Genomic DNA, 27772 nt, shown 5'->3' on the forward strand with positions numbered 1-27772 from the left:
CCCATAACAACTACAGCTCCAGTATATAAGCTCCAGGTGCCCCCATAACAACTACAGCTCCAGTATATAAGCTCCAGGTGCCCCCATAACAACCTCAGTGCCCCCCAAACAGCCATAGCTGCCTCAATAACAGCCCCAGGTGCCCCCATAACAGACACAGGGCCCTCATAAGAACAAAGACACATTTTAAAGCTAGCACTGACCTCAATGGGGCCCCCGAGGGCAGTGGGGTGGGGCCCCATTGTACCATTAGTGGCAGATTTACGGTGACTGGTGAAAACATTAGGCAACAAGTCCCCTTCATGCATCACAGTAAAAAGAAACGGTGCTGGTGCTGCCAACGTCCTTTTTACTCACATACTGGACGTGCGGAATATGGAGCAGCTGACTGCTATGCTTAAAGTGACCTTGTCCCCCTCAGACCTCTCTACACAGCTGTAAGTCGGAATTCTGCAGTTTTCAGACTTTAATATAGATTTCTTGGTGCTTGGTCCAGTGAAAAATGCTTTTTATCCTTGGTGGTTTGTGCCCATATTGGCGCCGTAGGCCCCGCCACTCTATGACGTCATCGTAATCCAGGCCCCGCCTCCTCGGTGGCCATTGGAATGGGCCAACCTAGAGGGGGTGGGGCCTAGGGGGTGGATATTTTGTTCCGATATCTAGTGATTGATTTATTAAACTATAGCACTGCCATCGCCAGTGGCGTAGCTACTATGAAGGCAGGGAAGGCGACTGCTATGGGGCCCCTGCAGGAAGGGGGCCCGAGGAAGCCTGCCCTGCCTTCATGGTAGGTACCCCGCTCCCCCAGGGGTCCAGAGAGGAAGAGGGACCCCCACTGCACTGTTCAGCCCCCTCACTGTAGTGCCGGGTGAGCGGGCTGAACAGAGGAGCAGGACCTGCCAGACGGCACAGGAGAGGGATGAAGGACCTTTGGGTCACATGACCCAAAGGTCCTCAATACTTCTATGTGAAGATCAGCCCGGACTACAGGAGGAGGAGGGGGAAGCCTGGGAGCTGTAAGTGCTGTGTATGTGTGTCAGTGAGTGTATATATGTATCTGTGGGTATATGTATATGTCAGTGAGTGTATATATGTATCTGTGGGTATATGTATATGTCAGTGAGTGTATATATGTATCTGTGGGTATATGTATATGTCAGTGTGTGTATATATGTATCTGTGGGTATATGTATATGTCAGTGTGTGTATATATGTATCTGTGGGTATATGTATATGTCAGTGTGTGTATATATGTATCTGTGGGTATATGTATGTCAGTGTGTGTATATATGTATCTGTGGGTATATGTATATGTCAGTGAGTGTATATATGTGTCTGTGGGTATATGTATATGTCAGTGTGTGTATATATGTATCTGTGTATATATTTATATGTCAGTATGTGTATGTATCTGTGGCTATATATGTGTGTGTATGTCAGCAATGTCTGTAGCACTGGAGTATATGTGTGTTTGTGTATGTCAGTTGTGTCTCAAGTGATTGACAGGTTTGCTCCCAAAGATGTTCTGCAGCAGCTTCTATTAATGCTGGGCTCTAATAAAAGAACCCACCACTAATATCTGCTGCATTTTCTTTTATTTCTGGTTGAGTATTTCTTATTACACTGAGATGATTTCCCTGTGTACAATCTACTCATGGTGTATACATCTGCACTAGTGTATACATGGTGTATACATCTCCAATGTGTCTTAGCAAAAATGTTGCAGAAAAAGTCGCAAAAAAAAAAAAAAAAAAAATTTCACAAGCACATTCACTTGGAACTGACCAGACGTCGGACTGCACCTGACTTTTTAAAAAGTTGCAAATGATAAATTGGGCGCTAATCCTGGATTATGTTCACTTTTTGGTGAATACTCAAAACAAAGGCAGATGGAAAAAAAAAAAAAAGTTGTATCTAATAAATATTCGCCCATCGAATACTGGTTCATAAATAGAACTTAGACCAAAAATGGGTGAAAAATCTAATTAGTTGGCAATTCTGCTCGCGGGGATGTTATGGCAGCTGCACTTGAGCACGGTTTATGGCGTCACTTTGCACAAAGCTCGTAATGTAATCTAAAACCTGTTGGGGTTTTCTTTATTGTACTGTGAAAAAATTTGAAATAAAAACACAATTATAAAAAAACAGAGCTGCCAAATTTGAAACTATCCATTAAACACCAATAAAGACTATTTCAGGAGACCTCCAGATCTATGAGATGATGCTGGAAGATAATCGAGGCTCTGAACATTTCCAGAGAGAATTGGATCCATATAGTTCACCTGGACACGAGGAACATGTCTGCCAAGGGGCCCCAAGATCTCTGTTAGCAGATCAAAAGTGTATGAGTGGATATGAGAGTCTCCACTTAAGACCATGAATGAGACTTTTATGCGCAAGTGAAAACAATGCAGACACACGCTTTTGGCCTAGTGTTTTTTTTTGTAATTTTGGCCGCCAACACATAAAATGGCGGCAATTCCGCCAGACAACAGCGAGATTTTGTATGAATTGTTACATGCCACAGCACAAAAAGATTGGCAATATTCGCCCATCGGATATATTGCCTACAAAGAAACACGAAGAAAAGAATGTTTTTAATCGTGTGTACATTTTAAAAAAAATCTCACCGCTAACCGGAAATCACGACCGTTGTTTAAGGCAACAACGAGATTTTGGACGAATTTATATACACAGAAAGATTGGTAATAGAAATTTATATACATAAAGATTGGCAATAGAAATACGTCAGGTAGTAAAATGGATATATAGCATACAAATAAACTCGAAAAAAAAAAAATGTTTACAAGCGAATGGATTTTGAAAATGGCGGCCATCGCGCCAGGGAACAGCAAAATTTTAATTAAATTATATACTCGACAGTATCGAAAGATTGGCCCCTGAAATTTACACATTTGCAGGTATTAAATTAGAAAATTGTGATTATTAAAGGAGAAGTCCGGAGAAATTTTTAATTAAAGTATTGTATTGTCCCTGAAAAGTTATAGAAATGACCAATATACACTTATTACGGGAAATGTTTATAAAGTGCTTTTTTCCCTGCACTTACTACTGCATCAAGGCTTCACTTCCTGGACAACATGGTGATGTCACTTCCTGGATAACATGGTGATGTCACGACCCAACTCCCAGAGCTGTGCGGGCTGTGGCTGCTGGAGAGAATGATGGCAGGGGGACATTGAGGGACACAGGGCACTGGAGGGACAATGAGCATCCCCCTGCCATCATCCTCTCCAGCAGCCACAGCCCGCACAGCTCTGGGAGTCGGGTCGTGACATCATCATTTTATCCAGGAAGTGACATCACCATGTTATCCATGAAGTGACATCACCATGTTATCCAGGAAGTGACATCACCATGGTATCCAGGAAGTGAAGCCTTGATGCAGTAGTAAGTGCAGGGAAAAAAGCACTTTATGTGCATTTCCCATAATAAGTGTATATTGGTGATTTGTATAACTTTTGGGGGGCAATACAATATTTTAATAAACATTTTCACCAGACTTCTCCTTTAAATGGATATATTGCAGGCGAAATAACTCAAACAAACATAAACGCCGCATGCGGCATTGTGTGTTTCCTTTTGATTTTTGGGGAAAAACGGAAATTGCGACCGTTACGGCAGGCAGGCAACGAGATTTTAACAAAAATTATATGTTGTTAAAAAAAACATTCAAAGATGATTAGTCATGTCATGTTTCAAAATGGCTATTTATATAGCTGATATATTGCATTCATAGACGTCTTTGCGGTCAATGTCCTGCCTCTTTTTCCTTTCGGTGTGTATAGCCAATAGAATTTGCCAATAGCCAATAGGAAGTTGATGAATCTCCTTTGTCATTTAACTAACGACCAGTGAACGACCGAATGACGTCTTATTACACTGAACGATGTGCAAACGATTAAAATAGGTCCAAGTTCTATCAAGTGACCAACGATTTCTCATTGGTTGTTTTATCATTGTCTGCTGAAGCGATTACGAACGATCTTACAATTTTTCGTACGATAATCGTCCCGTGGAATAGGGCCCTTACTAAGGTCAGAGTGCTGAAGGTGTTATACAAAGGGATGGCATCTCTCTACTAGGGATCTATTACAGCTGTGTATTACACAAACAAAACAGTAAATCACTGAACTCAAGGAGATCAGTGAAAAAATTCCAATAAATACCCTCAAAAATTTAAATTTGCAAAGCAAAAGTCTGTGGAGCCTTGGTTGCGAGTCTCAAAACACGGGATAGCCAGATATTTCTAGCCTGTTGCCACGGGGTGCCTCCATGATGGGGAGAGCACCACACCACCCTGAAAGATAGCCCCTTAAGTCCCACTCGGTTGCGAGTATTGGAACATAAATAAGGGTGGCCCCTTGTTGTCAATGTCTAACTCAAGGTGCGAGTATTGCGATCATGACAAGGGCTTGCCAAGGCAGGCTTCCACCCACAGACAGCCAGACAGACATCAGTGGAGACTCTTGATTGAGTACTTCATTGGAATTTTTTCACTGTTCTCCTTGAGCTCAGTGATTGCTGTGTTTTGTTGGTTGATTTATCATTGCCCCAACTAGCCAGAATCCTGCTCCACACTGAAGAGGGGCAAATACCCCGAAACGGCTGTCTGTGGATGGAAGCCTGCCTTGGTAAGCCCTTGTCATGATCGCAATACTCGCACCTTGAGTTAGACATTGACAACAAGGGGCCACCCTGTTGTTTCCCTATGCGTGTTCCAATACTTGCAACCGAGTGGGACTTAAGGGGCTATCTCTCAGGGTGCTGTGGTGCTCTCCCCATCATGGAGGCACCCCGTGGCAACAGGCTAGAGATATTTGGATATCCTGCGTTTTGAGACTCGCAACCGAGGCTCCACGGACTCTTGTTTTGAATGTGTATTATGTGTATTATTAAACATTTACATTATAACACATACATCACGAAAAAAAGCCCATTACATAACAGAATATACATTATACATACATTACCAACAAAAACCCACTTTACGAACACAGGGTGGGTGGGTGATATCGGGAAACCTTTTGTGTCTGACCAGCCTTACCTGTCCCCTTTTATACCTATAAGCCCCACCCCCTCTGGTCACATTATACCTCCCCCAGGTATTCCCTCCGCATAGCTAATCACTTTGTTTCCACACAAAGCCCCCAGCTACATTCTCTCCCCGTCTGCCCTCTGGCAGCCATCTTAAACATATGACAGTGTCTCTCTATATCACATTGCTGGACCCATTTCCAACCCTCCCAGGGCCATTTTACCCATAGTTCAGTAACTCATATCACCATGCTAGACCCATTCCTACCGTAGTAAACCCCTAAAAATCACCTGGTCGTGGTCACAGAGACACCCCTTATGGCTCCCCGCTGGGAGGCCCCTTCTCCCCAACTCATCGCTCTACAGCAGTCATCACTCTCAGAACAAAATGGCTAACCTGATCTTCGAGATGCTGGATTATCCTTCTCGTTTTCCTGATCTGAAGCCCTTGGACTGTGAAGAAAAACCTCAAGGGAACTAAACTCGGCTCCATTTCTGAGGCACCTACAGCGAGAGACGCCTGGTGTGCCACCTAACCAAAGGAATTCTAGTTGATTGGGTTAAAAACGTAGCAGCTCAGCAGTCAGAAATGCATTGATAAAGGGAACACCTGTGAAAATTCAGAGTTCTACCACAATCTTTAGAAGTAAAAGCCAAGGACTTATCAGCCTTCCCGTGTACATCATGGAGGATGCACATTATCATGTCCCAGGTTTTCTCTCTATTTGGATTGAGACTTCCATTTCCAGTTCTCAGCTCTGATGTTTGGGATTTCTTCCGCTACTGGAAAGTTCTGGCAGGAACCTCAGTCTTTAGAATATAAACATGACTAGATATCTAGACAATCATCTGAGATTCAGCATCTCTTCTGGACAACCATCTACGTCATGTCTGTCTACTAGTGAAGACTCTAGGGTGGGTCATAAACAACCAAAAGTCTAAGATGACTCTGCCCACCCAGGTTTTTTGTGAGGTACTTTTAGACCCCTATTAAATGATTCAGCACTCACTTACAGAGTCTTTGTCAGTCATGAGTCCGTGCCACATGAACGTTCACCGTCCCTTTCTGGCAGACAAGAGAAACAGATTGCTGATCTCAGCTAGTTAAAGCACTCATTGCAGCAAAATCCTAGGTGCATTGCCCCCTGGGAAACATGAATATGCAAAAAAAAGCCCATGGAGCCTCATTTAAGAGTCTCAAAACAAAGGACTAGCCAGATATCCCTCCGGGAAGGACCCAGCCAAGGGGCAGCTCCTGTAGGGAAACCACCAAAACCACCATATTAAATAGCCCTATAAGTCAATGTAATGACAAGGGAAAAACCAAGGCCAGGTATCCATCCACATACAGACATCTCAGGTGTTGTTCCTCATCAGTGCGGAACAGGATTCTGGCTAGGTGGGAGCAATGCCTAGTGGAGCCATAAGAGAAACAGATCACTGAACTCAAGGAGACCAGCCAAAGATAACACTGCCAGCTGCTAGTTAAAGCGCTCAATGCAGTGAAATCCTAGGTGCATTGCCCCCTGGGAAACATGAATATGCAAAAAAAGCCCATGGAGCCTCATTTACGAGTCTCGAAACAAAGGACTAGCCAGATATCCCTCCGGGAAGGACCCAGCCGAGGGGTGGCTCCTGTAGGGAAACCACCAAAACCACCATATGAAGTGGCCCTATAAGTCAATGCAATTACCAGGGAAAAACCAAGGCCAGGTAACCATTTACATACAGCTGTTTCGAGGTTTTGCCCTTCATCAGTGTGAAGCAGGATTCTGGCTGGGTGGGAGCAATGTCTAGTAAAGCCACAAGAGGCTGGGTCCTTCCCGGAGGGATATCTGGCTAGTCCTGTGTTTCGAGACTCTGAAATGAGGCTCCTCTGGCTTTTTTTCTGGCGGACAACAATGAGTTGCACATTATATGGGGAGCAGTATGACCCACAGCCGTTGATTTTTTGGCATGTCAGAATCAGCCGACAAACGAGTAAAGTGCCCATTAGTCGGGTAATGGCTGGTGTCCATTAGTCGGCTAAGGTCTGATAATGTCAGCGTTTAGTACTTTACATTACACACAATGCATTGACTATGAATCATATGGAATGCGGTGGACACATATTCACGTTTCCCTACTGATCAATAGCATTACAACGTCCAGGCCATAGTCCAGCTCATACAATCATAGCTGATAATATTACAGGCGTTATTTATTACACATCAATAATGGCCGGTGGTATATTATTAAGCCGTGACTCAGTGGGGGTGACACCACCCTGAACATGGGCATCACCGAACACACATCGAGGTTGGCCGGACGCCAGATTTGATCATGCCCTATGTTGGCACAGTTTTCGCTTGTTGTTGATCTTTTAATTCCCTCGTTTCGTTGTTACATTGTATGGAATCCCGAGACGTTATGGCGCTACAGATCAGTATGACGATGTTGAAATATGTCCGGGTCTTGGAAACTCCGGGTTCCATTTGTGTGATTCATTGTTATTGCATTGTGTTTAATATATAGTAATAAAGGTTATTAGATAATTGTGTGTCTGTGCCCGGCAGGTCATGGGTAGGAGCTATATATAGCTGTATACACAGAAGTAGGTGCGGCTTTCTGTGTACCAGCCTGATTACTCAAATTAGTTGGATGACTCTGGTCTAGGTATTTTCCCTGGTGTGGTGGCTAGTTTCCCGGTGGTCCAGAGTGGTGTAGTAGCTAATCTCTCTGGTTGTCTATAGTGGTAATTTACATGGTGATCTACAATGGTGTAGTGGCTAATATACCTGGTGGTCTAGGGCGTTGTAGTGGTTAGTGTCCCTGGTGTTCTAGAGTAATATCTCCCTGGTGGTCTAGAATTGTTTAGTGGTTAATGTTGCTGGTGGTTTACAGTGGTAGGAGGGTGAAATGTTAGGTGACCACTGGATAACCCACCTGTCCAGGCTGTAGGTGAGGACCCTTGTACTATTTTTACGAGAGGCCGACATAGTCAGACTTTTTGGCTGGAGGAAAGCTTGGCGTGTGGGGGAAACGCTGAGGAGACGCAGAGAATGTTCTCTTCTCCCTTTACTCCTCATTGTTTTGGTGAATACAGATTAGAGACCTTTGGACTTTACTTAGGGGCCATAAAATCCTCTTTATTGGAATCTGTGCAGCCCGGCTGACGTTCTATGGAGGGCGGGGCGTTATTTGGGAAGGATTCCTCTATATCGGATATCATTGTGGGAAGATGTCTGGCATCCATGCTCCCCAGTGATCTGAGAGAGAGGAATGGCGGAGTGCAGGACTGGTTAGACAACATGGACCACCAGCCAAGGGGGCGCCAGAGCCAGCACTGCCCCGGCCATGGAAACAGCAGGGAGACGGAGCAACAACAAACTGCTCCAGAGGTCACCGCGTCACATTGTACGTCCGGCTATCTGCATAATACACAGCAGGAGGGGCCCAAATAATACATGGAATTGTTGGAAAATATACAACATATTTATTTTATAGGGAAACGTATCTTTTACTTCTTAATATCTCCTCTTATTCTGTATATATGGACAGTGCACAGTACCACTTCTGCCCTGTATATATGGACAGTGCACAGTACCACTTCTGCCCTGTATATATGGACAGTGCACAGTACCACTTCTCCTGTATATATGGACGGTGCACAGTATCACTTCTCCTGTATATATGGACGGTGTACAGTACCACTTCTCCTGTATATATGGACACTGCACAGTACCACTTCTGCCCTGTATATATGGACAGTGCACAGTACCACTTCTGCCCTGTATATATGGACAGTGCACAGTACCACTTTTCCTGTATATATGGACACTGCACAGTACCACTTCTCCTGTATATATGGACAGTGCACAGTACCACTTCTCCTGTATATATGGACAGTGCACAGTACCACTTCTGCCCTGTATATATGGACAGTGCACAGTACCACTTCTCCTGTATATATGGACAGTGCACAGTACCACTTCTCCTGTATATATGGACAGTGCACAGTACCACTTCTGCCCTGTATATATGGACAGTGCACAGTACCACTTCTGCCCTGTATATATGGACAGTGCACAGTAACACTTCTCCTGTATATATGGACAGTGCACAGTAACACTTCTCCTGTATATATACACAGTGCACAGTAGCACTTCTCCTGTATATATGGACAGTGCACAGTAGCACTTCTCCTGTATATATGGACAGTGCACAGTAGCACTTCTCCTGTATATATGGACAGTGCACAGTACCACTTCTCCTGTATATATGGACAGTGCACAGTACCACTTCTCCTGTCCTGTATATATGGACAGTGCACAGTACCACTTCTCTTGTATATATGGACAGTGCACAGTACCACTTCTCCTGTATATATGGACGGTGCACAGTACCACTTCTCCTGTATATATGGACACTGCACAGTACCACTTCTCCTGTCCTGTATATATGGACAGTGCACAGTACCACTTCTCTTGTATATATGGACAGTGCACAGTACCACTTCTCCTGTATATATGGACGGTGCACAGTACCACCTCTCCTGTATATATGGACGGTGCACAGTACCACTTCTCTTCTCCTGTATATATGGACGGTGCACAGTACCACTTCTCTTCTCCTGTATATATGGACGGTGCACAGTACCACTTCTCTTCTCCTGTATATAAGGGCAGTGCACAGTACCACTTCTCTTGTATATATGGACACTGCACAGTACCACTTCTCCTGTATATATGGACAGTGCACAGAACCACTTCTCCTGTATATATGGATGGTGCACAGTACCACTTCTCCTGTATATATGGACAGTGCACAGTACCACTTCTGCCCTGTATATATGGACAGTGCACAGTACCACTTCTCCTGTATATATGGACAGTGCACAGTACCACTTCTGCCCTGTATATATGGACAGTGCACAGTACCACTTCTCCTGTATATATGGACGGTGCACACTACCACTTATCCAGTATATATGGACGGTGCACAGTACCACTTCTCCTGTATATATGGACAGTGCACAGTACCACTTCTCCTGTATATATGGACACTGCACAGTACCACTTCTCCTGTATATATGGACAGTGCACAGTACCACTTCTCCTGTATATATGGACACTGCACAGTACCACTTCTCCTGTATATATGGACGGTGCACAGTACCACTTCTCCTCTCCTCTATATATGGACGGTGCACAGTACCACTTCTCCTGTATATATGGACAGTGCACAGTACCACTTCTCCTGTATATATGGACAGTGCACAGTACCACTTCTGTATATATGGACAGTGCACAGTACCACTTCTCCTGTATATATGGACACTGCACAGTACCACTTCTCCTCTCCTGTATATATGGACACTGCACAGTACCACTTCTCCTCTCCTGTATATATGGACACTGCACAGTACCACTTCTCCTCTCCTGTATATATGGACAGTGCACAGTAGCACTTCTCCTGTATATATGGACACTGCACAGTACCACTTCCCCTGTATATATGGACAGTGCACAGTACCACTTCTCCTGTATATATGGACAGTGCACAGTACCACTTCTCCTGTATATATGGACACTGCACAGTACCACTTCTCCTGTCCTGTATATATGGACAGTGCACAGTACCACTTCTCTTGTATATATGGACAGTGCACAGTACCACTTCTCCTGTATATATGGACGGTGCACAGTACCACCTCTCCTGTATATATGGACGGTGCACAGTACCACTTCTCTTCTCCTGTATATATGGACGGTGCACAGTACCACTTCTCCTGTATATATGGACGGTGCACAGTACCACTTCTCCTGTATATATGGACGGTGCACAGTACCACTTCTGTATATATGGACAGTGCACAGTACCACTTCTCTTCTCCTGTATATATGGACGGTGCACAGTACCACTTCTCTTCTCCTGTATATATGGACGGTGCACAGTACCACCTCTCCTGTATGTATGGACGGTGCACAGTACCACTTCTCTTCTCCTGTATATAAGGGCAGTGCACAGTACCACTTCTCTTGTATATATGGACAGTGCACAGTACCACTTCTCCTGTATATATGGACAGTGCACAGAACCACTTCTCCTGTATATATGGACGGTGCACAGTACCACTTCTCCTGTATATATGGACGGTGCACAGTACCCCTTCTCCTGTATATATGGACAGTGCACAGTACCACTTCTCCTGTATATATGGACGGTGCACAGTACCACTTCTCCTGTATATATGGACAGTGCACAGTACCACCTCTCCTGTATATATGGACAGTGCACAGTACCACTTCTCCTGTATATATGGACGGTGCACAGTACCACTTCTCCTGTATATATGGACGGTGCACAGTACCACTTCTCTTCTCCTGTATATATGGACGGTGCACAGTACCACCTCTCCTGTATATATGGACGGTGCACAGTACCACTTCTCTTCTCCTGTATATATGGACAGTGCACAGTACCACTTCTCTTGTATATATGGACGGTGCACAGTACCACTTCTCCTGTATATATGGACAGTGCACAGTACCACTTCTCCTGTATATATGGACGGTGCACAGTACCACCTCTCCTGTATATATGGACTGTGCACAGTACCACTTCTCTTCTCCTGTATATAAGGGCAGTGCACAGTACCACTTCTCTTGTATATATGGACAGTGCACAGTACCACTTCTCCTGTATATATGGACAGTGCACAGAACCACTTCTCCTGTATATATGGACGGTGCACAGTACCCCTTCTCCTGTATATAAGGGCAGTGCACAGAACCACTTCTCCTGTATATATGGACGGTGCACAGTACCACTTCTCCTGTATATACGGACGGTGCACAGTACCACTTCTCCTGTATATACGGACGGTGCACAGTACCACTCCTCTTGCTCTGTTATGTCAGTATTACACCTGCAGATACAGTGACGTCCCTTCGGGCTGCTTTCTTCCAGGTTTCGATTCTTCTCTCCAGTAGGAGGGATCCGCCTCACACAGGAGGAGTAACAGATCTCCCAGCACAGACTCAGTCTCCCGGCTCTCACAGCTGAGCACAAGGCTTCTCCTACACTAAAAGCTTCAGGGGCCCCAGGATCATGTCGGACCCCACAGTCACCGCCTTCCTGACCAAGGTTCTCTGCTCCCATGGGGGTAGGCTGCCCAGGGATCTGCTGGCCGGGTTCCTGGAGCTTCCCAGCGAACAAATAGAACAAATCCTACGGGATGAACCCCAGAAGTTCCCTGTGATCGGGGAGCTGGTCCTGGCCCGAAGCCCCGTGAGGATCTGCGCCAAATATCTGAAGAACGAAGCAGAAGAGGAGTGCGAGAAACTGCACCTGTGCCGATACTATCTACAGGGCAAGTGTTGGCCCGGCAAAAGGTAGGTGGCCGGGGAGTAATGTACTGGACGGGAGGAGGTGGCCGGGCAGTAATGTACAGGACGGGAGGAGGTGGCCGGGGAGTAATGTACAGGACAGGAGGAGGTGGCCGGGGAGTAATGTACAGGACGGGAGGAGGTGGCCGGGGAGTAATGTACAGGAGGAGGAGGAGGAGACCGGGGAGTAATGTACAGGACAGGAGGAGGAGGAGGTGACCGGGGAGTAATGTACAGGACAGGAGGAGGAGGTGACCGGGGAGTAATGTACAGGACAGGAGGAGGAGGTGACCGGGGAGTAATGTACAGGACAGGAGGAGGAGGTGACCGGGGAGTAATGTACAGGAGGAGGAGGAGGAGGTGACCGGGGAGTAATGTACAGGACAGAAGGAGGAGGTGACCGGGGAGTAATGTACAGGAGGAGGAGGAGGAGGTGACCGGGGAGTAATGTACAGGACAGGAGGAGGAGGGGAGTAATGTACAGGAGGAGGAGGAGGTGACCGGGGAGTAATGTACAGGAGGAGGAGGTGACCGGGGAGTAATGTACAGGAGGAGGAGGAGGTGACCGGGGAGTAATGTACAGGAGGAGGAGGAGGAGGTGACCGGGGAGTAATGTACAGGACAGGAGGAGGAGGTGACCGGGGAGTAATGTACAGGAGGAGGAGGAGGAGGTGACCGGGGAGTAATGTACAGGACAGGAGGAGGAGGAGGAGGTGACCGGGGAGTAATGTACAGGAGGAGGAGGAGGTGACCGGGGAGTAATGTACAGGACAGGAGGAGGAGGTGACTGGGGAGTAATGTACAGGAGGAGGAGGAGGAGGTGACCGGGGAGTAATGTACAGGAGGAGGAGGAGGTGACCGGGGAGTAATGTACAGGACAGGAGGAGGAGGTGGCCGGGGAGTAATGTACAGGACAGGAGGAGGTGGTGACCGGGGAGTAATGTACAGGAGGAGGAGGTGACCGGGGAGTAATGTACAGGAGAGGAGGAGGAGGTGACCGGGAAGTAATGTACAGGACAGGAGGAGGAGGTGACCGGGGAGTAATGTACAGGACAGGAGGAGGAGGTGACCGGGGAGTAATGTACAGGACAGGAGGAGGAGGAGGTGACCGGGGAGTAATGTACAGGACAGGAGGAGGAGGTGACCGGGGAGTAATGTACAGGACAGGAGGAGGAGGTGACCGGGGAGTAATGTACAGGAGGAGGAGGAGGAGGAGGTGACCGGGGAGTAATGTACAGGAGGAGGAGGAGGTGACCGGGGAGTAATGTACAGGACAGGAGGAGGAGGAGGAGGTGACCGGGGAGTAATGTACAGGACAGGAGGAGGAGGTGGCCGGGGAGTAATGTACAGGACAGGAGGAGGTGGTGACCGGGGAGTAATGTACAGGAGGAGGAGGTGACCGGGGAGTAATGTACAGGAGGAGGAGGTGGCCGGGGAGTAATGTACAGGAGGAGGAGGAGGTGACCGGGGAGTAATGTACAGGAGGAGGAGGAGGAGGTGGCCGGGGAGTAATGTACAGGAGGAGGAGGAGGTGACCGGGGAGTAATGTACAGGAGGAGGAGGAGGTGGCCGGGGAGTAATGTACAGGAGGAGGAGGAGGAGGTGGCCGGGGAGTAATGTACAGGAGGAGGAGGAGGAGGTGGCCGGGGAGTAATGTACAGGAGGAGGAGGAGGAGGAGGTGACCGGGGAGTAATGTACAGGAGGAGGTGACCGGGGAGTAATGTACAGGAGGAGGAGGAGGAGGTGGCCGGGGAGTAATGTACAGGAGGAGGAGGAGGAGGTGGCCGGGGAGTAATGTACAGGAGGAGGAGGAGGAGGAGGTGACCGGGGAGTAATGTACAGGAGGAGGTGACCGGGGAGTAATGTACAGGAGGAGGAGGAGGAGGTGGCCGGGGAGTAATGTACAGGACAGTAGATATTGGTTATAGTTTTTTAATTTATATTTTGAGTGGATTTCTTATTATAATGGAGATTTGTCACTGTTTTTCTGGCCCTTCTTATGGTTTCAAGAAAACACATGGTCGTTGCATCAGTCGGGCTCGTGTGTTTTCTGTAAACGTCTCAGTGTCCTCCCTGTACCGCTCCGTCTGTCTCTGTCCGTCATATACAAGTAAACACACAGGCTGGTGTAAATATCCTCCCGGAATAGCCGCTAAGCGTCAGCATATTGTGTACCTAACACTTCACAGACATTAATACTGTAAGATCATAATCAATGTTTATTAATATGAGCGATTAACCAGAAAACCGGCATAAAACAGGCCACATATTTGATCATATAAGACTTTTACAGCGAAACAGAGCAGTCTCACCTGTTTGTGCAATTTCAGGGCACAGTGTACGTTCTCCCATGACATTTTATCAGACCATAACCGGACGGTGCTGAAGGCCAATGAGATCAACGGACTGAATGAGGACGAGATAAAAGTTCTCCTGTTCCAGAACGACAACCAACTACTACCGGAGGTGAGAACAATACAACAGTGCGAGTAAATGCCGTGGCCCCGGGTGCTGGTACTGATGTTGGGCCTGCTGGTGGGTTCTGGTGTTTTGGGGGCTACTTGCCACAGTGTCAAGGAATGGTAACACCCACCCCGGACACACGGCAACCAGAGCTTGGTTAGGACAGGTGTGAGGTGCAGAGTGTAGATGCAGGTGAGACGACAGAGACCCACTATAAGCAACTTGTAAACTTTACTTGAAAGAGGTTGCAAACAGTGCTCAGTGGTAAAAATAGTCCAATAACAATGCTTCAACAGGTAGATAGGTGAGTTGATAAAAGAAATAACAGGAGTTAGGGACCGGATAGGAGGGCCCTTGCCTAATGTACTTGTTGAGAAGTGTTCCTCATACTCATGCATCGTTAAGTCTAGTTATCTTACCTATCTGTCTTCTGCCCCTCAGTGTCAGGTGACCCGTCCTCTGGGGTAGTACAAGTCCCAGGTCGCTGCTCTGGGTGCAGCTGGCTTGTAGGGTCCTCCCTACAAAGCTGAGTGTCTGTCAGTAGAGAGCAGCTGAACTTGCACTGTGCTCTACTGTAGGATCGATCTTGAGCTTTTCCGTCTCTTATTTAAGACGGCTGACTGTCCTATTCAGTTAGTCTGTCCTCGGTGTAGGCAAGGGTAAGGTCTCCCTTGACTACGGAGTCCCTTGAAGTCTTTTCTAGCAATCCATGGTGGTTGTATAGCTAGTGTCAGGGACAACTGATAAGACGTCCTGCCTGGCCTGTAGCCAGAAACTTTTCTCTAGTTACTAGAGAAAAATAAGTGTGTATGTGTAACTAGACCTACGTGTTATCTGCAGCTGCGTGAGAGTGACATCTAGTGGTTGGAGTAAGGAACAGCAGCCACCTGTCCTTTCCTGTGACACTAGAGAGAAACAGCTTTACCAAGGTGATATGCCTCTTCTGGATGGTTTATTCCGAGGCTACTTCATATATGCAGGGAGTGAGGAGTGTGGAGCAAACACGTCCTCACAAGTAGACTACAAATGTTTCACGCTGGGCTGCACCTCTTCCGGTCTATGGCTTACATTGTGTGCACGTGGCCTAATACTGCGCCCTATATACAAGACTATAACTACTGTAAAATCACAAGCAAGAAGAGATGTCGGCACTATCGACTATCAGTGGTCCTGAGAATGGTTTGCAGAGTGTAGTCTTTACGTATGACAGTAAAAGATAATAACCAGCGGCACTCACCAATCTTCAAGCAGTAGGTTACTTTATTCGGGATGGCATCATGCAGATAAGCTCAGGGCAGGGGGAGACAGGTCCATCAGATGCTGTATAATACTTGTATATATTCTGTATATGAGTAGAGCTTTTTATTCTCTCCCGCAGGTGTGTGTGAAGTATCTACATGACAAGTGTGATCTGGGTAAGGATTGCTCGCGGCTTCACATTTGCGGTTACTTCACACGAGGAGAATGTAATCGTCGCACTTGTAAACGCTCCCACCACCTCCTGGAGTTCGGTTCTGATCTGTTACTCACTCGCCGTCATATACCTGAGGAGTCTATTCAGAACTTTCAGATGCTGTGTACCGTGAAACACAATGAACACCTCCAGACACTGAGGGAAGAGGGCAGGAAGGATCAGGATAGGAGGCAGCCTGGAGCACAGAGGGGCAGAGGAGGAGGAAGACCCTTTAACAGAAGGATGGGGGCAGCTCAGGATGGGGCGCGGAGCAGGAGTCGAGGACGACAACAAGAAAGAACAGGTGAGGGATAAGTATACTGGTGTACATAGATACCATAATAGAGTTAGGAGTCCATTCCTGTCGACAACAGCCCTATATCATGTCAGAGTTTGTCACAGTCCCACCCACTGTATGACATCTTCGATATCAATCTTTTTCCCTATAAGAGCAATCCAATCCTATCAGTTGCCTTCGCCTTGGCACTCAGGGGTGATCAGCAGTGGAGGAACCTCCTTCTTCATTTGGGCTCCTGATTATGGTCGACTCCATTTCATGTGTTTAATAGTGGTATTTCTTTAGGGTTCCATCGCAATGGAAGATCGGCCAGCCGCCCAGTGTCAGAGAGTGGGGAGAGTCATCTTAGTTGGTCTGGTGACGACGATGATGATAGTGATGAAGCTCAGAAAACTCGGATAATGAACGACTGGATTAATTTTGAGCCGAACAAGTCCAATGACCGAGGAGCTTCAATGCTGAAGATGGCAGCAAAATGTTCTTCCATTGTACAGCCTGTTACGTCATCAGGAATGTACCAACCAACCCAATCTGTATACACATCCTATTTGGGGAAATCTAAGGCCAACGTCCAGACCATGTTACCAACAACTTCACCTAATGTGCCTTCCGTTCAGTCAGGTACTTCTCCCTGGAGTTAATGTTTATAATCGAGATGTGCTTATGACCCATAATAACTATAATTTCACCCACAGGACTTTCAGTCGGGAATTCACTGTTATCTTCTACTTCATCTACCCCTCCAAAGGCGTCCATTGCACCAGTGACCAATGTAGGTCCAGTCAATCCTCCACCTACATCCATTGCTGAACCAAGCAAACTGGTCAGTCTTCCTACTAATGGCCCATCTGTTGTTGATTCGGTTAAACCGGTGTCCACCACAGTGGTGAACCCATCCATTGCTCCAGTACTACCTACAAGACCAAGCAGATTAGTAGACTCACCTACAAAAGATCCATCTGTTCCTCATGATAAACCAGTGACCCCCACGACTGGAAGCCCATACAGCACTCAACAGGTTGTCACCAAATTGGGATCCTCCTCCTTGGCAAGTCCTTCGAGTGCGCCATCAACAACGCCTGATAAGCCCCAAGCCAGCGTAAAACCAATATCAATGGCGGACCTCAAAGACGTATATGATGCGTTGTTTTTGCATAAGGATGTGCAGGATGTTGCGACTGTTAATCCTTCACGTATAGGTCATCAGCCACAGACAACATCTGTGAGTGGAGCCACCTACCTGCCTCCAAAAAAACGTAAGTACCAGGAATCCAGGAGTAGAGCTATTTGATTGGTTCCCACTTTTTGTGGGTTAAAAATTATCAGTGAGGAGACCCCCGAACTAAATGTGGAAACAGCACTAAACAATTCAATAGTTAATGCATGGCCCAACCAAAATATATCTAAGACAATAGGCATCCTGCCTCATAGATCTCAACATATATATGCACACAATTCCAGATATATATACAGTTAATATAAGAGGGGAGCACCACGATGGAGTCCTCATTGCCTCCCAAAATTATTCACATTGTACTGTCTGTAAAACAACTAGAATTAAGTATGTTTTTAAAATAATAGATGGCTGTAGATATAATCCAGTTCAATTGCAATTAGGAATGCATTAGTATATGGGGGAGCAACATTGGACCCCATGGCGGTACCCTCCTCTGTACTCTGCCAGTTTGACCAAATTGGATTTAAAACAAAATTTCTTGAAATTAACAGTGACAGACAAAAATCCTCAAAATATGACCCATCTGTACACGGCTGTGGCATGGTTTGTCAGTACAGAGAAGGGTTCTGGCTGGCTGCAGGGATTCCTGTGTTGTGGCCCTGATGGGGTAATGCTTCTTCTCAGGGAGGGAACCATAGAGGTGTGCGGAGACTCATAGACCATTCTGCTGCATTCCTGTTAACTCTCAAGATACTTCCCCAAAGTGGTTTAACTCTAGATGTGACTGGGGTATTTTTTCTTTACTTTTTTTTTTTAGCGGAGTCTGACAAAATCCCAGAGATCTGTCTATCTAATCTTTGGAAACACTGCAAGTTAGGAGGTAAGTAGCCCCCCTGGAGTAATAGAGACCCTGGTTGGATTTGCACAGCAATGAACAATGTAGAATTCTCTTTAATTCACAGGACGCTGCCCGGACATGCATTACTACCTGCCATACCGCTGGCAGATTTTCAGAGGAACCAACTGGGAAGATATTTCCGACGATATGGAAGAGGTTGAGAAGAGCTACTGCGACCCGAAGGTTGACAGGTACGAGCTTTCCAGGACCATTCATCAGATTGTTATACAACAGGCTTTAAAGGGGACACCCTCTGAATGATGAGACTTTGTGCCCAATGATGGAGCCCTGGTGTTGTGTGGTGTCACTTTTGTGGGGTATTTCCAGATAACTCCTCCCATTTGTCATTCTAAGGGTTCAATCAATTGACTTTCTGAATATGAAGTCTAGCTTTTATCGCATCCGTCGCCTCTCCACCGTCTCATCTGTCATGAAGCCATCTGAATACGTTCTGACCACTGAGTGGCTGTGGTACTGGAAGGATGAATATGGCAACTGGACACAATACGGCCATAATGTAAGTTGGCCCAGGGCACCCAATCATCTTCAGGGGTGCAGTTATGGGGTGGCCGTGATTGTTGCCCCCCCAGGAGCCATAAAGTCTCACCCATATAGTTGGGGGGTCTGATACATTCCAGTTGGGTGGAATAAAAAAGATCAGAACTGCCCTTTAAATAAAATATTTTTCATGAATTTCTCTCTTTGTAGAATGTAAAAAAAGTAAGCTCCACCATATTGTCTTCAGACCTGGAGAACGTCTATCTCTCCGATCGCACCGCCGTCATTCCTTTCACTGCTGGCAACCAACGCTATGAGATCAACTTCCAAGGTACGGACATCTATAATGTGTCCATAAATTGCATTGTTACCCACGTGGGGTCGGTTCATGAGAGGCCACAGTTCTCTGTCAATGGCCCGAACACCTAATAATGTCCTGTATTCACATGAACTCGAATGAGCAATTTTGAAATAGCTCTTTAAGATGTTGGGTTCTCCTGAACAATTGTCTTGTTTCAGAAATGAAGCAGAGGAATCTTCTGTACACAACGGAGAAGAACGTGCGCAGAAGACCAAAATATCTGAGCTTTGATGATGTGAAAATACTGAAGGGAAGGTAAAGATATAGACAGGAGAGCTCCATGTTAGCAGTAACTTCTCCTGGGTCCCAACAATGGCCCCCAGTACTCAGATACACTCAGGACTTATGGTAGGGCAGAATAGAATGACCAGCCAGCAGTTGTAAGGAAAAGCATACAAGCACATATCAAAATAAGAAGGTAACAAGAACAAGATGGTAATGATGGAACAGATGATTATACAAGTGGATGATAATGACTGTGGCCAGGAGCGAAAAACACACAAATAGACCTGAACTAAGGGCCCTATTCCACAGTAACGATAATCGGCCGGATCGGCCCCATTTGGCCTGATTCGGCCGATTATCGTTCGGTGATATAGAGAGAACGATCAGCCAGACCTAAAATCATCGTTCCCCCACCGCGCATCGCTACGGTTGAATAGAGGTGCGCGGCGGGCGACCGACGATTTGAGAAGAAACAGCAGCAGCATCATCATCATCATACATTACCTGGCTGCAGGGCTTCTTCTCTGCGCTGTCTTCATCCCCGAGTCCCGCGCGCTCTATCTTCTGAATGGCCGGTCAGCTGACGGAGCGCTCAGCCAATCACAGGCCGGGACCGCCGCGGACTGTGATTGGCTAGGTGTGGCCTTTCAGCTGACCGGCCATTCGGAAGATAGAGCGCGGGACCAGGGGAGGAGACTGAGCGGAGGACAAGCCCTGCAGCCAGGTAATGTATGATGCTGCAGGGGCTGCAAGGAGATCAGTAACGATGTCCTTGCAGCCCTCGCTCAACGATCATCGGGCCGTGGAATAGGCCCAGTAAACGAGCGGCGATCTAGCAGATCGCCGCTAGTTTACATCGTTGATCGGGCCCTCCTCGGCCCGTGGAATAGGACCCTAACTCTCCCTAATCTTATCCTAGATCTCTCCCTAAACTAACCTCACTGCTCCTGTAATATTCCTGCACCAGCCTTATGACTATGTCAGAACAAACAACAAGAAACCACTAAGACAAAATTCTGAGATTAGCAGATGAAACACACTAAACAAGACTTAGGAGTTCCATGTACCAATATCAGGATAAACCAGACAGGAACTGAGAGAGCGACATGGAACTAAACAGCCAACACTTGGACAGGGTTAAACATCACACAAAATCCACAGAGATTGCAATTCTCTGGATCTTTTAAAGGCTAAATTAATTAAACGTCAACCAAAATGATCCAGACCTGAGCATTCATAGCTTACCTGGAATCTGGCTACAAGAAGCTTACCTGGAATCTGGCTACAAGAAGCTTACCTGGAATCTGGCTACGACACAGTTTTCTATATTAGATTACTTAACGAGTCACTGTCGTATTTTTTTTTTTTTTTTGCAGAAATCAGTAGTCCCAAGCGATTTTAAGAAACTTTGTAATTGGGTTTATTAGCCAAATATGCCATTATCTGCATGTAAAAAGCCTTTTCCCAGGTCCCCCCTCTCTCCTCCTTTCCATCCACTGCAAAAAAAAATCAGGAAATTGTGACTTGTTGCATGAGTCAGTCTGTTCTAGGGAGAGGAGGAAGGAGGGAGTTAGCCGGCAGCAGAAAGCAGATAACAGAGGATTACAGGCACGGAGCTGGGTGATAGCTGTAATCAGAGCTCAGAGAGGTCAGTGCTGACTGTCAGAGGAGATAACGGGAGAGGTATTTGTAGATTAACTCTTTGTTGTCCTGTTTTGGTCTTTTATTTAGCTCTGTCCATAGGAGAACAATGAAGACGGGGGGAGAGTTTCAAACTGCTTTTTCGGCTAATAAACCCAATGACAAAGTTTCTTAAAATCGCCTGGACTATTGATTTCTGCAAAAACATTTTTCACGACAGTGACACTTTAAAGTTGCTGGATCTGCTACCAGGTGGTGTCGTTACCTTTTCATCCTCAAACTTTTTTATTCTTTTAGTACAAAATCATCAGCAGCAAAGTCAGCAACATCCCCTCTGAAGTCAACCGCATCCCCTCTGAAGACTGACATCTATCCGAGGACATGGGACAGGTCGGCTCTGCCGGATATAGGTTGTCAGGTAATGTACTGAGTTCCTGTTACCTGTGACTACAGGATGACACATGGCAGGAGGCAGTGGCATAGCTACCATAGAGGCAGTGTAGGCAGTTGCTATGGGGCCCTTGCAGGAGGGGTGCCTGGGGCAAAAGGTAAGAGTGTGTGTCCTTCTGCTTAACCCCTTATGTACTGCAGTGTGTAAGTGACCCAATGTTTACTTACATGTGTGGTGTCCCACTGTGGGTGTTGCTATTCTTTACACCCCTCGTGAAAGTCTGTACTTATTTGTGATGTTACTATAACTGTTGTGTTACTAAAGAGGACCACTAGATGTCGCTATAGTGTCTAACTAAAGTCTAGAACGGTGATGGCTAACCTTGACATTCCAGTTGTTGCAAAACTACAATTCCTATCATGCCTGAACAACCAAAGATATGGCTTTGGCAGCCCAGGTATCATGGGAATTGCAGTTGGAGTGTCAAGGTTAGCCATCATTGGTCTAGAAGCTGCACCACTGAAGTATACTAAAGGGTTACTGTTTGTCTATGCACCAGATTCTGTTGTCCAGTGGGATTTCTCCTTTCTTCTGACCTATTTTCTCTTTTCTGTTCTGTTTTCCTATTGCACTCTTTCCACCTAACCACAACACACACACACGCTGGACAGGAAGGGGAGGAGCCTCCAAGTCACAAGTGAGTTACTAGTCAGTATCCCGCATGGGTAGGACGCAGAGCAGAGCCTCCTTACTAACTTTTTTCTAGAGGCACCACACACGCTGTGTGATGCGCTGCTAAGCCCTTCAGGAGAGGACTAGCCTACAGATAACCTCAACCCAGTCAGTACAGTGCAGGACAGTCTCCGTAGAAAAGCCAAAGAGCTAGGAACTGATTCGGGAGGAGCAAAGTTAAGTAAAGTCTATGAACTCCATCTTGCAGCGCGGGTGTACTTAGCAACTCTAACCATTCCGCTCATCCCAGGTAACAGGGTCTGGGGCCTGTGTCACCCATCAGTACGGTTCAGCCGAAGCTAATGGGCTGAAGGTGGTGTGAAGACTATAGACAAGGTCAAAATGCAGGAACAGGTTGTTTCTTCTTCTTCTCCTCATTCTACAAGTATTCTTCTCTACACTCCAACCTCCCGGCAGAGCACATTACTAATTGGGTTGAGACTCTCACAGCACCCTCCTCTCTACTACCTCAGTGCAACCTTATCAACTCTACTACATCCTACTCAGCACTTATCCCACAGATCTGGTGGTTCTATGTTCGTGTATTTATTGGAACTGTATTACGTGTACCTGAAGATTCGTTGTATCACCTGCTGCACATTTACAAAGAGTAAAGCAAGTCACCGATATTACAGAGTCTGTGATTATTCACCACCACCTGCACAGCACTTATACCGTAACCTTGGGACATGTCCCCTTTCTGTGGGTGGCAGGTCCTACCACGATTCGGGAGGGTTACTACACCACTCTGGCCACCTGTGACTATACTATCCCAAGGGACCAGGCAACAACCCGACAGGACACTGACCACAGGGGAGAAGGGTACAACCGGCCTTACACTAAAAAAGCAGGCGTGCCCACCAGGCACTGGCGTCACGTGACAACACTACAGGGTCCGGCTGTATCTCGGCCATCCATCGCACAAAGTGGTGTCACACTTCCACCTAGCAAGTGACCAGCCGTCCCACCACTACATCATCATCATCATCCGGGGGCTCACCACACACATGCAGGGTTAACAAGCTGAAGACAGATCTCTGCTTCACTGCTCTGATAACCTCTGTTCTCCAGCTGCAAAGTAGGAAAAAAATGTGCAGAGCTCCATGCAGAGGTCAGGGGTTATCAGTGCACCAGCAGTAAAGCAAATATCTCTTTGTCTTCTGAACTTTGGGTTACTTACACACTGCAGTACATAAGGGGTTAAGCAGAATGTAGACTGCTCCTGCATCTATGTATTTAACCATAAGAGCTCCTAATGGTCCCTTACAGGTAAAAACAGTGGACTGTCATAGCAAGCAGCCATTGGCTCTCTCTGCTCTGCCAGTCACTCTTGTAGCTGCAGCCAGGAACATCACAGAGCACACACTGTATATATATATTATATATATATATATATATATATATATATGCAGTGCTTTGTGTTATGCATAGGGGAGGGGGGCCCCTTAAATTTTTTGCTATGGGGCCTAGCTATGCCCCTGACAGGAGGTGATAACTTCTCTTCTTCTCCAACAAAGAAAGTTCCTGTCCCCGAGACATCCAGCGAGTTCTCAGAAATTGTCAACAGCTTCACCAAGACGGTGAGCGGGCAGGTGGTGAAGAAACTGTGGCGTCTCCAGAACCCGTCTCTGTGGCAGGTGTTCCAATGGTAAGTCATCCCTCAGGCGTGTAGGGTATAGTATATACCCTGTGTATAGGTATAGATAAGGAGAGGTGGCCCTGCAGCATAATTCCCCAGCCTATGGTGGCCCGGTGGCCGTTCCCTTTATCATCCTCTCTCTTTAGAGACCCCCACCCATAGTGAGGAGACACTGGGCCACCGTGATGACCCCACTGCCCTCCAGTATGAGCAAAGTTTCAGTTTTGTAATAAAATTTCTTGCTTTTTAGGCAAAAAGAGCAGATGACAAAAGTAAATCAGGGACGAGATGTGAAAGAAATGCGTCTGTTTCATGGCACAGACATATCACACATCAACGCCATCTGCAACCAGAACTTTGACTGGCGCCTCTGTGGAAGCAATGGCATTGTGTATGGACAAGGTAGGAAGTGACATGTACAGAGAATCTCTGATTGGAGGGCTGTTTCCCATGAACCCTAGTGACCTTGACCCTTGTGGCCAATCAGATGTCGCCTTTGTCCCCTTAACATGTATCAATACAGGAGACTAGAGATGAGCAAACCGAAGTTCACAAACCGATATTCATTACGAACTTTGAAAAAAAATTTGGTTCGGTAACAAACCAAACTTTCTGAAAAGTTCATAACAAGTTCGTAGAGATGGCGGCCGCACTTGTATGTTACAATACAGTAAGTTTGTAAGGGGTTTGTAAATATGGCAGCTGCACAATTTAATACATATAAAAACAAAAAAGAAGCTATGCTTACCTGTCCGCGCTCCCCCTGTGTCCTACTACAGGTCCCCGGTGTTTCCCGCTGGTGCATTACCCCATATGCCAAGAGCTTTCCCCTCCACCAGCTCCTTCTGTGTATATGTACTTATTACAGCACGTTCCAATGTTGCTGTTGAAAACTAAAAACAGCAACATTGGAACGAAAACATGCTGTCATAGGTAAATATACACAAAAGAAGCTGGCGGGGGAGAAAGCAGTTGACATACACATATTGAAAGCAGTGACAGGACAATAGGGTACCAACTGGGCAAGGACTGCGCATGGCAGCAGCCTGAATAGGAGGGGATCATAGTACTACACTGGTAATAACAAAAATGAAGGAATGTCATAGCACACAGGAGGGGTGAGAGGTTGTTTTTCCACCACAGTAAATCCACTGACATTTATTGCTTTCAATACATGTATCCCACTTGCTTTCTCTCCCGCCAGTTTCTTTTGTGTATATTTACATTCTCTTTTAGTGCAGTTCGTTTAAGGTTCGGTTCAGACCAACCCCAACTTTGCTTCAAACTTTGAAATCAGTAACAATGTTGCAATCTGTGACTCTGACAGCTTTGGGTGCCACTATAATATCTGACTTCATTAACCTTTTAACATTCTCTCCATAGGAAGTTACTTTGCCCGAGACGCCTCCTACTCCCACAACTACTCCACACCGACATCTGGCGGGACACGGTCCATGTTCGTAGCTTGTGTTTTGGTGGGAGAATACACGATTGGTAATCCCCAAACAAAGCGCCCGCCGCTAAGACCCGGCAGCAGCACGCGGTACTATGACTCTTGTGTGGACGCCATGATGAACCCGTCCATCTTTGTGGTGTTTGAGAAGCATCAGATTTACCCCGAGTATCTCCTGGAATACGAAGAACAGAAGAAATCCTGCGTTATCTGCTGATCGAACCCGAGATGTCTCTTGAAACCTGATCCGGTGCAACAAAGATTAGAACAATCTGATAGTTTCCACACCTGAAATGATGATTATGAAGGTGTGACACATTGTCTGACCAATCAGAGGGCCGCTGTCCTTGGTGCGCTGTATCCAAGGAGATGTAGAGTTTTTTTGGAAACATTACATCTCTCAAAATGCATCACTAGGGGGCAGCAGAGAGCTGTAGTGATGGCAGAATGGTGAATGCAGCTCTGGATGTGACACAGAATATTACATTCATCCACTGAGATGAAGGTGTATAGTAGGGATATCAATTCGTCCTTTACTCTTAACTAAAATCGATGTTTATGGGGATGCACCCCAATTTAATTTACTTTAATCTGGGGGTGCACCCTAGAGAAGCCTGATGGGCCCCTGAGCCCCTAGGCGAGGATTAGTGAGGTCATCATGCAGGCGTGGTGACATCATTTGATTTGTTGGGATCTAATGCCGGTAAACCTGTGCCTGCGGGCCCCTGAAGCTTTAGGGCCAGTGGTATTGAGAGCTCCCCGGTTACACTGCACGGCGCCGGGAGCCCCTGGTAACACTGCACGGCGCCGGGAGCCCCTGGTAACACTGCACAGCATAGGGAGCCCATGGTAACACTGCACGGCACTGGCACCTCCGCTGGTTGGAAGGTTTTCTGGACGATATCCCGTCCTGCTCTCGTATATCTGGACTCCGGTCCGTCTTGCGTATTTATCGCCCTCCTGATCCTCTGTGGATCATGATCACTGGCGAAAAACTTCTATATAATATATTATAATGAAAGAATCAGAATTTGTTTGAGTAATCTACAATTCTACTTGAATACGTAACTTCTGAAAGGTTAACATTTTTCGAGGGATTCTCCATAAATACTGGGTCACTTTAGGAGATGACCTCAGCTGGTATCAGCCAGTCTGAGGATACAGCCCTACCCTTACTTACTATCATAGTGTAACGCTGACGTGTTTATGGCCGAGCACGACTATTCTTCAATGTAGAAACAGATTTAAAGGGAAACTCCACTCCCGATAAATCATCGCTATTAACTGGTGTTACACCCTATACCCAAGCACGTCTGAGAGGTAGTCACAGCCCCGCCCCTCTATGACATCACTGAGACACTAATAAGGATGTGTGATTATATGATGATTATTACATGGGAATAAACCTGGAATTTTCCCTCTTATACATTTGTGATTTCTCATTTCAGCATTAGACAATGACACAAAATCTCCTCCACCCCAGCGGGACATCGACAGCATCAGGGATACATTAGAATACAAATCCTATTCAAACTCTATACCCAGACTGTAGATGTGAGGAGCAGGAGACAATACCACACCACGGTATATGTGTCAGCCAGCGTCATCCACACAGACATCCAGGAAGACGCAGCGGATCATTCTGGGCTGAAATCTTGTAAATTCACTCAAAACTGTGATGAAAAGCTGATGGTTTTACCAGGATCCCTGGAAGTACATAAAGGGTAGAGAAAATGGCTGCTGGAAGGAAGAAGAGGGGAGGAGCCTGTTACATCATCACAGCAGGGGTACAGGGAGACAGGAGGGACAAACTACAAAAGGCAAAGACTCAGCAATAGCAACACAACAGGAAGAAGTCAGTGAAGGTGTGTCAGCATCTAGGACGAGAAATCTGAAGAGATCACATAGCAAACCAGTACATATACTATATATATATATATATATATACACACTCACACACACGGCACAGTGTATGACTGGCATCAGATGTAGGTGGTTGTCTCCAGTCCAGTCAGCACCGCGACTAGGAAATCCCAGGGTGTCCATTAGCGCCTGCAGGCCTCAGTATACGCTCCACTATTACTGCCTGTCACATCCAGACTGTGATAGCAGAG

At 46.5% G+C, this 27772-nt stretch overlaps 1 protein-coding gene across 2 annotated transcripts; it reads left to right on the forward strand.

Moving 5' to 3' along the window:
* The first annotated feature begins 170 nt into the window (after nucleotides 1–170).
* On the forward strand, nucleotides 171–27082 carry LOC138787060 (zinc finger CCCH-type antiviral protein 1-like). 2 transcript variants are annotated; one of them, XM_069964187.1, is made up of 15 exons: nucleotides 341–437; nucleotides 12010–12434; nucleotides 14760–14895; nucleotides 16271–16649; nucleotides 16929–17264; nucleotides 17339–17899; nucleotides 18638–18700; nucleotides 18783–18909; nucleotides 19073–19235; nucleotides 19427–19547; nucleotides 19736–19832; nucleotides 21741–21861; nucleotides 24084–24214; nucleotides 24456–24607; nucleotides 25589–27082. In XM_069964187.1, exons 2-15 carry the CDS (start codon nucleotides 12151–12153, stop codon nucleotides 25873–25875), a joined length of 2958 nt encoding a protein of 985 aa, XP_069820288.1. In that variant the 5' UTR covers nucleotides 341–437; nucleotides 12010–12150; the 3' UTR covers nucleotides 25876–27082. The 2 variants fall into 2 exon arrangements, 1 of the variants encoding a protein (XP_069820288.1); XR_011362291.1 differs by lacking the exon at nucleotides 25589–27082 and having other exon boundaries at nucleotides 171–437; nucleotides 24088–24214; nucleotides 24456–24545.
* Nucleotides 27083–27772: the final 690 nt, after the last annotated feature.

Source organism: Dendropsophus ebraccatus, chromosome 1, assembly GCF_027789765.1.
Source record: "Dendropsophus ebraccatus isolate aDenEbr1 chromosome 1, aDenEbr1.pat, whole genome shotgun sequence".
NCBI classification, from domain to species: Eukaryota; Metazoa; Chordata; class Amphibia; order Anura; family Hylidae; genus Dendropsophus; species Dendropsophus ebraccatus.

What these genes read in the sequence shown, in the direction of transcription:
- LOC138787060 (XM_069964187.1), top strand. Translation starts at nt 12,151, where the DNA reads ATGTCGGACCCCACAGTCACCGCCTTCCTGACCAAGGTTCTCTGCTCC. An exon ending in ACAACCAACTACTACCGGAG is followed by an intron (nt 14,896 to 16,270) that starts GTGAGAACAATA and finishes TCTCTCCCGCAG; the next exon opens with GTGTGTGTGAAGTATCTACA. An exon ending in GTGAAAATACTGAAGGGAAG is followed by an intron (nt 19,833 to 21,740) that starts GTAAAGATATAG and finishes TTATTCTTTTAG; the next exon opens with TACAAAATCATCAGCAGCAA.